Consider the following 14204-nt stretch of genomic DNA (forward strand, 5'->3'; position numbering starts at 1 on the left):
GATTCTGGGGTATCCATTGTATCAGATGGGTGGACAAATATTAGAAACCAACATTTGATAAATGTTCTTGGTGTTTCTTCTAGTGGTGCAGTATTTATTGCATGTCATGACTCCTCCTCCATCACTGCATCTGCACAAAACATTGCAGATCTCCTATTGAAATCAATCAAAGATGTTGGTCCGAATAATGTGGTTCAAGTGATCACAGATAATGCAGCAAATTGTAAGGCAGCAGGAAAAATTATTGAGCGTACTCATCCACACATCTTTTGGTCTGGGTGCCTGGTTCACACATTGAACCTTTTGATGCATGATATTGTGAAACACAAAGAATGTGGGTGGATTGCTGAGGTTTACAGGAGAGGGAAGCAGCTCATTAAATTCATCACAGGGCATACAAGGGTAAACTACTTCTATGGCACTTACTCCAAGTTGCAATTGCTTAAAATTGCAAAGACAAGATTTGCTAGTTATTACCTCACCTTTAGGCGGCTAGTGAAGGTGAGACAAGCTTTAACTAATCTGGTGTGTGCTGAAACATGGGATGAAATTAACACTGACATAGATGGTGCTAATGCAGTCAAGGACACTGTTCTTGACAGTTACTTTTGGGGACAGGTTAAATATGTTTTGCAATTCACCAAACCAATTTATTACATGATCAAGTTTGCAGATTCAGATCGACCAGTAATTGGGGAGGTGTATGAGCAAATGGATAGCATGTTGGGGCAGATTAAAGACATTGTTGAGCCTAGAGATATCAACTTGTACAATTATATTCGTGTAGAGGTGCAAAACCGATGGGAAATGCTAAATGTTCCATTGCATGCATTAGCATATGTTTTGACACCTAAATACTATCATCCATCATGGCTTTCAACACCAGCACCTGGGGGGGGAAGCAGGAGAAAACCACACCAAGATCAAGAGGTTCACCAAAAATATATGGCTGCATTGAGTAAATTAATCCCTGATGAGGAGGAGGCTGCATTGGTACGGAGACAGGTGAGCAACTATACGCTCAACACTGGTCCATTTGGGAGCATGCATGCAATTAAAGATCGAGAGACTTTTTCTGCTCTTGAGTGGTGGAACATGCATGGAGGGGGTACTCCACTTCTACAGAGTTTGGCATTGCGGGTGCTATCACAGGTGGTAAACACTTTTTCTGCAGAGAGGTGTTGGAGCTCTTATTCTTTCATCCACAGTGTTAAAAGGAACAGGTTGAATTTAGACCGGGCAGAGAGCTTGGTTTATGTTCATTACAACTTGCGATTGTTGTCCCATTACTGTGAAGATGCAAAGTCTAATAAAGACTTGTTGATTTGGGACAAGAATCCAGAGGAGCCCAATTTGGAGGATGGAGTGTTGCGACTAGAGCAATTAGAGGATGCTCTTATCTAGGTATGTCCATTGTGGTATGAATTTTCCAATTTTCCCTTATAAAGCATTTCTCTAATTCATGTTTTTAATTTTTTTGTTAACTAGTGTTTTTTTTTTTGCATGAATTTTTTGAGCGATTCTAGGATGATGATGACCGTGTTGATATGCCACCACCCCCACCCCCATCTGGTCCCTTAGTTCCTAGGTTCCATGGTTCAACACCAACAGCAGGGGGTTCTTCTTCATCAGTGTCAGTGCCACGACTTCCACAAGCACCATCTTCTTCATTGCCACCACGTGGAGGCCCGCCACCACGTTCTATTCGTGGTGGAAGGAGGAGAGATTAGTAGATATATTCACAATCTACTACTTTTTGTCATAGATTACTCATTAGACTTGTAGACTTGTGAATTTGAATTTTGAACCTTTTTGGCTTGGCGGTGACCAAGTGACATATTTTGTAAACATTATTATTTGAATTTTGGACATGACAAATGTTGACAGTTGCTCACTTGCTAGATAAATCATAATATGCTCTATGTTTTATGTTTTATAATATGCTTAAATGTTTTATGTTTTATAATATGCTTAAAAATTTGATGTATGTTTGTAATAGCTAGAATATAGATGATTGTTGTACATACTAGTAACTACAATGGAATCATGGATGCCATATCTATCTTGATTTATGCAAAAATATGCATGTTTTCATGTCTTCTACAATTAATTTGGTATTTGGGATGTTTGTTTTGAGTATAAATGCAAAAAAATATAAAATATATATATATATATATATATATATATATATAGCAGACGCTTCCGCGGACGCTTCGCTTCCTAGATTTTTGGAAAATGACGCTTCGGCGTCCCCGCTTCCAAAAAACGCTTCCGCTTTGCTCCCGCTTCGTGCAACATTGATTTAGACACATGCGCCATGATCCATCCTTATTGTGCAACAATACTACTGGAGCAGAGAAAAAACTTTGACTAGGTTGAATTATACCAGCCTCTAGCATTTTTGCAACCATATGTTCAATTTCACTCTTTTGGACATAGGGATATTTGTTAGGCCTGATGTTTGGAGAGAACACTTCCTGGAATCAAATGCATAGCATGATCATGATCATGAATAGGTGGGAGGCCTTTGGGGGTCTCAAATACCTTGAAATGATTGTCCAAGACTTTTTGGAGATTTGGAGAAATAGATGATTTTGATGTAGGAACCTCTAGCGAACATGATTGTGCAATTACGCCTTGTTGTTCTTTCTTTATAAGCTTTGCCATTCCATTATAGCTGATTATCTTTCTCGGTCTCCTTGCAATACCCCTTAATTCAACTTCCTTTCCTTCTAAAAAAATTCATGAAAAGTTCTTGAAAATTAAAAGCTATTGTACCCAAGGATTGTAGCCATTGGACTCCTAGTACAACATCAACACCACCCATTGGAATGGAAAGCATTGGGCTATTCAATACATATTCTCCAATGGATAGCTTGATATTATGGCACTTTCCAGAGCAATTTATGGTTCCTCCACTTGCAACCATCACTTGACACTCTGGTTCTGGATATAGGAAGCAATTCAATTCCTTGGCTATCTTACAATGAATAAAATTATGGGTACTGCCCGAATCAATCAACACTATTACCTTTTTCTCCTTGATATGCCCTTCTATCTTAATAGTTTGAGGAGTGGTAATTCCAGCCAATGCATTACAAGATATGGTCTGATTTATTTCTTCTTTCTCTAGGGTTTGTTCCTGGTGTTATCCTCTTCTTTTGACGTTTCTTGTTCCTTTTCTTCTGCCTCTTCACAATCTATGTAAAATAATTTATTCTCAGCACACTTACGACCTTTAGTGTATTTTCTATCACGAATGTAACAAAGCCATTTTGCTCTTTTTTCTTCAATTGTTGTGGTGTCAACTTTGTAGGTTGTGGAAGGCTAGGAGTAACAACACTTCCATCTTAATAGTTGTGAGTGGTAAGCTTCTTTGTTGCCATAATTTTGCTTTCCATTTTTCTTGCCAACTTGAATGCCTTCTCCAATGAATCAGGTTCCCAAATGCGAACCTCATGTTAGATGTTATCCTTTAAAGTCCCTATGAACACATCAATCTTATGCTCCTCTTGAATATCTTTTACCCTTATATTCAATTTTTAGAAGTCCTCAATGTGCTCCATCATTGAACCCTTTTGTTTGAGATTTATTAATTGGCTAAAAAAGGTGTTGCCTTTTGTATCCTCATAATGTGCTATAATTTATTTCGTAAAAATTGCCCAAGTGACAATTTGTTTACGAGAGCAAAGCCATCGATACAATACAAACTGATTTGGTTCCAAATATAAAGTTGCAATGCGTACCTTTTGTGTGTTTTGCACATTATGGAGATCGAAATATTGTTCCATCTGTAGTATCCATGTTATGGGATCCTTGCCATCAAACTTCCTCAACTTTGTAGGTTGTGGAAGACCACGGGCAACAACACTTCCATCTTTATAGCTGTGAGTGGTAGGCTTCTTTGTTGCCATAATTTTGCTTTCCATTTTCTTTGCCAACCTGAATGCCTTCTCCAATGAATCAGGTTCCCAAATGCGAACCTCATGTTGGATGTTATCATTTAAAGTCCCTATGAACACATCAATCCTATGCTCCTCTGGAATATCTTTTACCTTTATATTTGGTTTTTAGAAGTCCTCAATGTGCTCCATCATTGAACCCTTTTGTTTGAGATTTATTAATTGGGTAAAAAAGGTGTTGCCTTTTGTATCCTCATAATGTGCTATTATTTATTCCGTAAAAATTGCCCAAGTGACAATTTGTTTACGAGAGCAAAGCCATCGATACCATACAAACTGATTTGGTTCCAAATATAAAGTTGCTATGTGTATCTTTTGTGTGTTTTGCACATTATGGAGATCAAATTATTGCTCCATATGTGGTATCCATGTTATGGGATCCTTGCCATCAAACTTCCTCAACTTTGTAGGTCGTAGAAGACTACGGGCAACAACACTTCCATCTTTATAGTTATGAGTGGTAGGCTTCTTTGTTGCCATAATTTTGCTTTCCATTTTTTTGCCAACTTGAATGCCTTCTCCAATGAATCAGGTTCCCAAACGCGAACCTCATGTTGGATGTTATCCTTTAAAGTCCCTATGAACACATCAATCCTATGCTCCTCTGGAATATCTTTTACCCTTATATTCAATTTTTAGAAGTCCTCATTGTGCTCCATCATTAAACCCTTTTGTTTGAGATCTATCAACTGGCTAAAAAAGGTATTGCCGTTGTATCTTCATAATGTGCTATCATTTATTCCGTAAAAATTTCCCAAGTGACAATTTGTTTATGAGAACAAAGCCATCGATACCATACAAACTGATTTGGTTTCAAATATAAAGTTGCAATGCGTACCTTTTGTGTGTTTTGCATATTATGGAGATCGAAATATTGCTCCATTTGTAGTATCCATGTTATGGGATCTTTGCCATCAAATTTCCTCATATCGACCTTTGGAACATGGTGGATCTTCAATCCAATGTTAGAGTCTATGAAATCATGATTAACATTTCTTTTGTTCTCATCATGAGTTTCCTTTACTACCTTTTCCCCATTAGTAAGCATTTCTTGTAGCAACTTTGTCAAATTTGTTTTCAAATCTTTCATGTTGCCTTTAAGTTTTTCTTCTATACCATCTATCTTAGCTTCCACGCCTTTCTTTAAACCATCCATCTTAGCTTCTGTTACTTTTTGTGAGAGTGAATTTTGTTGCACTTGGTCTTGTAATTTTGATATATCATGTTGCATTTCTTCCTCTTCTTCATGAGTCATGCTAGAGCTTTCAAGTTGCTTACTAGGTGTTTCCATCTTCTTTCTTCGGGGCATCAACTAATGATAATAATGCTTCACTATGCCCTTTGAATTCCTTCAAACTGTGTTTTCAAACCAAACTTATGCAAAATTTAAAAAACTACACACCCTTTTTCACTTTGTAGGAGCTTGATATTGAATCTTTTATATCTCTGTAATTTCGGATCCCCAAGGCTGAATTTGCGTCCTGTGGTAGCCCTCTAAGTCCTCTTTCCAACCCCGCAAGTCTGATCAAGATTAGATTCTCCAAGGAAGAGTTATGCCAAATCTCCCACGATGACCTGATTATAGACTGGTTCAGTAGAGCGAACTTGTACGAAGTGCCACGTGTCACTGTTTCGACCTTAGGACCTGAGGCCGATACACAGAAAACTATAGGCCGCCCTCTTTTTGTAACATCTTACGAAATTTCAATCTAATGCTCAGAGAGAAAGTTATGATGTTTTTCCCCATGTCACTTGTTTGAGATATAATTCGTGAACTTGCAAAAACCCTAATTTCCTTGGATCCTATCTCCGAAAATATAGCGAGAAAGGATCTGAAATTCGGACCCGAGGTTCATCGAGATTTCGTTCAAATGAGTTTTAATTTCAGCTTCCGAAACGTCGTAGAAAAAAGTTATAGCGAAAATGCCACGATGACATATTTGGAGCAGTGAAACCTTAGAATCCAAAGGCTTTGATATCAAATGTTATAAAACCAACTGACAAAAAGATTTAAAAGATAGATCAACGACTTCAAAATCAGCCTCTTCGAGGGAGCAACCTCCTTTACATTACACAAATGAACAATTCTTGGATGACACAAATGACAACACCTCCTTTCTATATATAGGAGTCTAAGGGGTACCAATACAATCAGAGTCTACATAACAATAATATTGTAGGGGCACAACAATAACAATAGCGAGCTTCTATGGGGCATAATAATAACAACATGGGGACTATATGGGCAGAATAATATTATAAGGGAGTTGCACTAATAACAATAAGGGGTTATGCTAGTAGTCTAGGGATCTAACAAAACTGTTGGTGATGGAGTTTACTGGGCCAGATGGCGAGCCATTGGTTCTTAGGGGCATGCATCCATACCCCGCTTAGATAGTTTCGACTCATCGGATGGAGGCCAATTTGAGGCATGGAGACATAGCATGGGCAGTAGAGCTGAGGATTTCAGACGTTGGGGTAAAGATCACACCACCACATCCGGACATAAAGGTAGTACTGGATAGATATCCGGTAGTTTTTGGAGATATACCACCAGGGCAACCACCTGACAGAGGATTTGAGCACACTATAGAGTTGGAGCCTGGTGTGCAGGCGATCATCACCACACCCTATAGGCATCCCAAGGCCTATAAGGATGAGATCGAGAGAGCCATCTGGGAGTTGTTGGCATTGGGTCACATCAGACCGAGTTCTAGTCCGTTATTTTCTTTGTTTGTGCTAGTGAAGAAGAAGGACGAGACTCTTTGCATGTGTATTGAGTACAGGGCCCTCAATAAGAAGACACTGAAGAACAATTATCCCATTCCGCGCATTGATGAGTTGATGGACGAGCTTAGAGGGGCCAAGTACTTCTCTCAGATAGATTTGCAGTCATTGGGGTATCATCAGATTTGGGTGAGAGAGGACATTCTGAAGACAACTTTCAGGTGTCATTATGAGCATTTCGAGTTCCTGGTCATGCCTTTTGGGTTGACCAATGCATCGACTACTTTTTAGTCATGCATGAACCATGTGTTCCGAGGCTAGCTGAGAAGGTTTGTAGTGGTATTCTTTGATGACATCTTGATCTACAGCAGGACATGGGAGGGGCACCTGCAGCACTTGGAGACAATCTTTTGCATATATTGGAGGAGCAACAGTTCTACGCAAAAATGTAAGTGAGAGTTTGGGTTGACAGAGATGTTTTACTTGGGACACATCATCGGTGCAGATGGGGTCAAGGTGCATGATGAGAAGATTCTGGCTATTCGAGACTGGCCAGAGCCCCAAGATGTGACAACATTGAGAGGAATTTTGGGCATTTGTACCTATTATCGGAAATTCATGAAGGGCTTCTCACACTTGGCAGCACCCCTTACTGATCTGACTAAGAAAGGGGCCTTTGCATGGATAGAGGGAGCTCATAGAACATTTGATCGCCTTAAGGAGGTGATGAGTAGTTGTCCGGTTTTAGCACTCCCAGATTTTTCACAACCTTTCACATTGGAGTGCGATGCATTCGGTGTAGGGATCGGGGCAGTCTTGTCCCAAGGTAGGCACCCCATTGCTTTTGAGAGTAGGAAGCTTCTACCTCATGAGCTGTCGTATTCCATTTACGACAAGGAGATGTTGGCCATAATGCATGCATTGGCCAAATTTAGACAGTATTTGGTGGGGAATCAATTTCGGGTGAAGACGGATCACAACAGTCTTCGCCATTTCATGGGGCAGCAGGGCCTCAATGACAGACAACAGAGATGGGTCAACAAAGTGCAGGCCTACAATTTTGATATTGAGTATGTGCGGGGGAAGCACAACGTAGTGGCAGATGCACTATCCAGGAGACCAACTGGGCTTTCACTCATGAGCATTTGTCATGACTGGAAGGCTCAGTTATTGGTAGAGTACTCCAAGGATCGTTGGGCATGTGAGATCTTGGAGGGTAGCTATGCAAATGAGCACTACAGGGTGATGGATGAGGCCTTTAATTATAAGGGGCACATATTTTTGGTTTTAGGATCACAGTTGAGGGAGCGCGTCCTTCGAGCAACTCATGATTCTCCTTTGTCTGGGCACCAGGGGTTTAGGAAGACATATATGGTCGTGAGAGAGCGCTTCACTTGGAAGGGCGTCAAGGGAAATGTGTTGAGGCATGTACAGGAGTGTGAAGTTTGCCAGAGGAATAAGGGAGAGTGGACCCATCTAGCAGGATTGTTGCAACCTCTTCCTATCCCTTAGGGGAAATGGGAGAGCATCTCTATGGATTTCATTACTCGACTTCCCTCATTGCAAGGGAAGGATTGTATTTTTATAGTGGTCGACCGACTGACCAAGTTTGCACGCTCCTTTGCCATACCGACACGATATTCAATCTCACAGGTGGCAAAGTTGTTCTTCAGGGATGTCTTTCATCTGCACGGACTCCCTAAGACCATAGTCAACGACAGGGATAGCCGATTCATTGGAGGATTTTGGCAGGAGCTCCTTAGACTAATCAGCACTGAGCCCACCTCGAGCACTAGCTATCATCCGCAGACCGATGGTCAGACAAAGAGGGTGAACCAATGGTTAGAGGGTTATCTTAGGAATTATGTGACAGGGCAGCAAAGGGCTTGGATTCGATGGTTGCGCCTGGGAGAGTATTGTTACAATACCACCCATCATATGTCCATTGGTATGACTCCTTTTCGTGCTTTATATGGTTATGATTCTTTATCATTTGCTGATATTGTTTTTGGAGACAGCTAGGCCCAAACAAGATATCCTCAAGGCTCTTAAGGATAACTTACAGGCAGCCCAGAACCAACAGAAGATGTATGTTGATCCGCATTGAGTAGAGAGACATTTTGAGGAGTGTGACTTGGTCTACCTTTGATTGTAGCCGTACTAACAATCCACACTCAAGCAGAAGGGGGTCGAAAAGCTGCAACTAAGATTCTTTGGGCTATAAAGAATGAGAAGGAGAGTTGGAGAGGTGGCTTACGAGTTGGAGCTACCACCAGGGAGCAGGATTCATAACATCTTTCATGTGTCATGCCTCAAGAGGGTGTTGGGGCAGCAAGTTACAACAATCATGGAGTTGCCTCCACTTGATGATGAGGGGCATTTGATCTTAGAGCCAGAAGCCATCTTTCAAACCAGAGAGAGAAAGCTCAGAAACAGGATAATCAGAGAATATTTGGTATGATGGAAAAATCTACCGAATGAGGATGCCACTTGGGAGGGAGAGCACATTCTGGAGCATCCGACATTGAAGTTGCTTGGGGACAAGGAACATTTGGGAGGGGAGGACTGTCATGTCCCTTCCTAAATCATTTTGGAACAAGATTTAATTTTGTATTATGGGGTCAATTTTGGAGATAGTGGACCCCATTCGATGCTATTAGGAGATTAGACTAGGAGAAGATGTTTTGTTTAGTAGTTAAGCTACATATGGGGGCCACCCTCACTAGGGAATTATGCACTCCCTAGTTCGATATGCATGAAGGGGGATAACTTTTGCATGGTGTTGGTTAAGTGGGGCCCACGATGGAGGACGAAATGGAGGGAAAAGTGCCCCATGAAAACTATATAAGGAGGGAAGCTCTTCTCTTCTCATTTAGTCATGAGTGTATATCGATTTCTCTTGGTTGCTCAAGCTACTTAGCCGAGTCACTGGCTGTTTAACATGAGTTCTTCAGGCGAAGAGCTCACCCTTTCTTCTGGGGACTTTGAGTGCCACCCTAGGAAGGTTTCCTTCATTTCTTTGGGAGAAGAATCACATTGTGGTTTCCAGCAGTAGCATTTACTTCCAAGTGGTGCGTATTTCTGGAGGACGCAGTGAGAGAGGAGGACGAGTTGTTTGTGGAGCTGAGCAGTGGAGTTTTGTTGTGAGATTTTCCGGAGGAGAGGCTAAGGAGGATTGTTAGCCTTTGGGGGAGTTTGGGCGCTGATTGAGTTGTTGGTTTGATAGTGTGACTTTTGCACTACCTAGGCCAGCACAGAGGCAGTGTTTGGGAGCTCATTTGGTGGGTAGAGTATCAGCCCTTGAGGCTGAGCTTTGCCGTGGAGGTTGGAGAACTTATTCGGGGTGAAGCTTGTTCCCTTTCCAGAGCTTGGAGGAAGACTTTTGTGGCAGCATGGTGCAACAATGGCATATGGGACAGCATAAGGTCCAACATTGTGATGATGGGTGCAGCATGGTGTAGCACGGTGAGGTGCAGCGTGATGACTAGATGCAACACAATGATAGGTGAAGTAGTCACCTTGGAGAATCAGTTGAAGCAGCATGTCTTCAACTGATCTCATGTATCATCTTCTTAGAGATGATCTATGCTCTTATCTAGATAAGTTAAAGTGTTGACTTCTATTGTAAATGTACTATCTCTCTCTCTCTCTCTATCTGCTGAACTATTGAAGAACATATAAGAAGAATTGATCAAGGGTTTCCCCACATTGAGGTTTGTCCTTGGCTATTGCCACATCTTGTGTCCTCTTGTCTTGGCTTGTCTTCTGCGATTTATGTTTATATTCTATCTGCAGTTTACTTTAATGCTGATGTGATTGCTAATCTGGAAAAGATATTGAGCTAACTGTGAAAATTGAAATAAATTGCTCTAAGCATAGAACATACCTAAAATTAACAGTAGGCTTAATCTACTACAGCTGTTTCTTGCTTGTCAGAAAACAACTCAAGCAAGAAAACAACTTGCCATTGCATTTCCGAATTAATGAAAGAGAGTATATTAGTTATGGACTTGTGTTTCTGGTGCCTATAATATACTGGATTTTCTTTCTTTGGTTGCTCTCCCAGCATCTCAATTAATAGTAATTACAGCATGTCAATTAATAGTAATTACTCAACCCTCCATTGACATGCGTGACACTTTTGAGAACATATCCCAAGGTTTCAACTTTTTCTATCTCTATGGAAGCAAGGGATGTTAACCTCTAGACGGGATTTTCATTCTATGACTATAAGCAATTGCTTGAAGTTAGTTGGTCCATAGGTCTGTATCTCTCAGTTTCCTTTCCCCCTGATGGTGTATTCATTACTGAAAAATAGCAGCTTTTCAGCCTACAGTGCAGAGTGTTTGGAATCTTAATTTGAAATTTATGCTGGAAGACGTTTTAATGGATGATCTGCGTTCTGCCCTCTTTCTCTTTCTGTCAGACCTAGGCTTGGGTTTGCAGGTGTCTGGTGCTGTGTGGATTTGTTTATATCATTTTTAAAGTTCAGTTATGGGTTCATGGTGCAATAAACCTTTGATAGTTAATATACATGTGCCAATGTAGGGAAGCACTCAACATAAGCATAATACTGTAGACGACAACATAGAAATAATCAATAGATAATAGATATAGATTTTGACTTGTACATCACGATTTCATGGCCATACAAAAACTAGAGCATATATGTATATGGCTGGCAAAAAATATTCATATTGTCTCCTTTTTCATTTATATCTTTTTGTTTTTCTGCTTTTAGGAGTGATGTTTGTACATGGACTATAATAATTGTGTGAGGTTAGTTCTTTCTGAAGTGATTTTATTTTTTCTTTTGGTTTTCTGCCGGAGGATCCCTGTGATCTGCAGGGTTCTCTGTGAGATTCTTACAAGATTGGTCTTGAGGAATCTTTAGTATTTGCGTCAGATCTAAAAGAATTAGAACCCAGATGGTACCTTGTTGGATGGATCCAAGAACCCAGCTATGTAGATTATTTCATTTTGGTAGTATATCATTTTTGTGAAAAGGAACTATTGTCAACAGAAAAATGTTTATGGTCATCACTTCAATTAGTATATATTATTTAAATTTTAAATTGTTTTTGACATTGATATCATGGATGGTGTATGGGTTGAGATCTTCTGACATGATCTGTTACCATGTAATGCAGGCACTGGATACATTTAACACTGCAGTTGTATCACCTATTTACTATGTGATGTTCACGTCACTTACCATCCTAGCAAGTATAATCATGTTCAAGGTAACTTGTGAAGTTCAATCCATAGTGAGCATACTTGTCAACAAGGCTAGAGTGCTACAAATGTCTTGATTGTTGAGCAATTGCGTGTTGTTATAAACAAATAAAATGTTGACACTGTTATGTTCTAACTAAGACATAAAATTGAGTTTCCACACTGACATGCAAGATTATGTTTTCAAGCTGTTTTTAAGGCTATGCTTATAATTTTCAAATGTTAAACATCCTATTCTAGTTGACATTTGGAGGCTTTGATAAATTTGAATCTGCTATTTAATGCCAGTGAAAGTTCCTTGTTTTGTGGCCTAAATGATCTTCAGCCTCAGTTGTCATACATAGCCAAGAAATGCCTTATGTTCAAAAATCTTTTGGTCCTTTATATTTAGCTATATGAAGTATCCTTTTGGAACTGTCACTTCCTGCTTAAGAATGGCTGAAAAAAACAATGCTTGAGGTTAATTTTGAATCTATAAATATGCCAACCTCGTAACCTTGAGTTCTGGAAAATAAATCTCAAGCGAAAAAACAAAGTATGGAGTGGAGTACCTTGTTTTAGTCATGGGAGAAAGTGAGACACAATCTGGCCAATATAGCCAAGACGAGTAATCCACAAGAAGAAATCCCTTGTGTCGAATATCTGGCAGAGGTCAATCTGCCTATAGTGGTATGCTCATCAAGAATAGTCTAGATCCATAGATGACTCATTGGAGACCATATCAATGCATTTTTCTTATATACCATTAATACCTAACAGTTATGGCATCTGAATGTTAATTTTCCATAAGCCCTAGACCTGGTCTATGACTAGACTTAGCACATAAACACACTAGGAACTTTTAATCAGCAACTTTGTACAGCAGAACATATCAGTAGTGAAATCAACAACAGTACACAAGAATATTGGCCCAAAACTTGTCTTATCAGTCCTTCAATAAACAATCTTAGGGCTCCCATACCAGGGATCATGGCCCTTCAGAAAACCCTAATACAGATACAATAAAGTACAATACAGTCTGTCCTTTGACTGAAACCTAGGGCTTGAGGTCTAATCCTTCAGATACTCAATCTGCCCTCTGAAAACAATGACAAAACCCTCAACTTGCTGGTTGACACTCCTTTTCCCTCCTTTCAGTGCTGTTGTCCTCAGTTGACCAGCTCCCTCTGATCTCTGTCCTGGCAGTCCTTTGCCTCCTAATCACACAGGGAACTTCTCCTTTAGTCCACTACATCTAAACACTGCTGTTTGGACTTTCTTCTCCAAGCAGAGTTTACCCTACAGCTCAACGACCCACTGACAACAAACAACAACCTCCTTACTAACATATCAGCAGGTCTCCTTGCATCCTGAGGCTCCTCGACCCTCTGTTCACAGTGCTGAGGCTTCTTGGTCTCCTCTGCCTGTGGCCTAGTCTCAGACCACCTTCTCTGCCTGTGGACTTAACATAGAGCTGATGTGACCCTCCTAGACACTTCGACTGACCTCCTTAAGGCTTCGACTTCCTTGCGACATGCATACAAATCAGCCAAGCAGACTCGTCCCTTCTTCTTTTGCAGCCTGAACAGGGGTCTATCGCATCCAGCCCTCTTCTAGGGCTTGGATTACCCTCAAAGATACATAGAAAAATCAGTATCTTAGGCTTGAACTCTCCGCCTTCTTGAGGCGAGATACTCGGCCTCTTTCAAACATAAAACGAGCCTCTCAATTCGTCCTCAACTAGATGCGGCTCTCTTAGGGCTTCAACCCTTGGTCTACCAAACATGGCATATGATCTTGCACACTCCTTGCTTGCAGCAGCTTCCTCACTCACGAATGCCTCTCATGAATGATCTCTTGCAATGTGTGTGTAGGGCCAAGGCCTTTCCATTGGCCTCTATTTATATTTCACTTTTAGAGTTTCTTAGGAAAACTCTAGATCCTTTAAGGGTTTTGCCCACTTACCCTTATAATATTTAGAGCTCTTTTCCCACTCACTTAGGGTTAGAACTGTGAAAATTCTATTGCAGTCACTGGTGATTATTCTTCTATCTCTTGAGATTATTTGTCTCGTGTAAATTTCTTACAAGTTACAACAAATACTGAATAAAAACACAATTGCAGTTTCACCAAAAATGAATCACAGGAACTGAAAAAATACCACATGTAAAAATTGGACACTGATATTTTTGAACAAAATAATCCTGGGAAAAACCAGTTTTGCAAATGAGGGTTTATTTTATTTCTTCAGCAAATTGAGAATTACATAAACTACTTTCTTGACACCGGAAAAGCTCCGAT

General features: G+C 40.3%; 1 protein-coding gene across 2 annotated transcripts in view; it reads left to right on the forward strand.

The window, feature by feature from the left end:
- Positions 1-14204, forward strand: part of LOC149264036 (putative magnesium transporter NIPA4) — a 182231-nt gene that overhangs the window by 108903 nt on the left and 59124 nt on the right. For both annotated transcript variants that reach the window (XM_089427459.1, XM_089427463.1), the window contains exon 7: positions 11840-11932. In XM_089427459.1, the coding sequence (XP_089283585.1) occupies positions 11840-11932 (93 nt within the window). The remainder of the gene's footprint in view (positions 1-11839; positions 11933-14204) is intronic.

The sequence above is a fragment of the Pinus tabuliformis genome, chromosome 6 (genome assembly GCF_031772625.1).
Source record: "Pinus tabuliformis cultivar Carrire ecotype Pingquan chromosome 6, CPIR1, whole genome shotgun sequence".
Lineage (NCBI taxonomy): Eukaryota > Viridiplantae > Streptophyta > Pinopsida > Pinales > Pinaceae > Pinus > Pinus tabuliformis.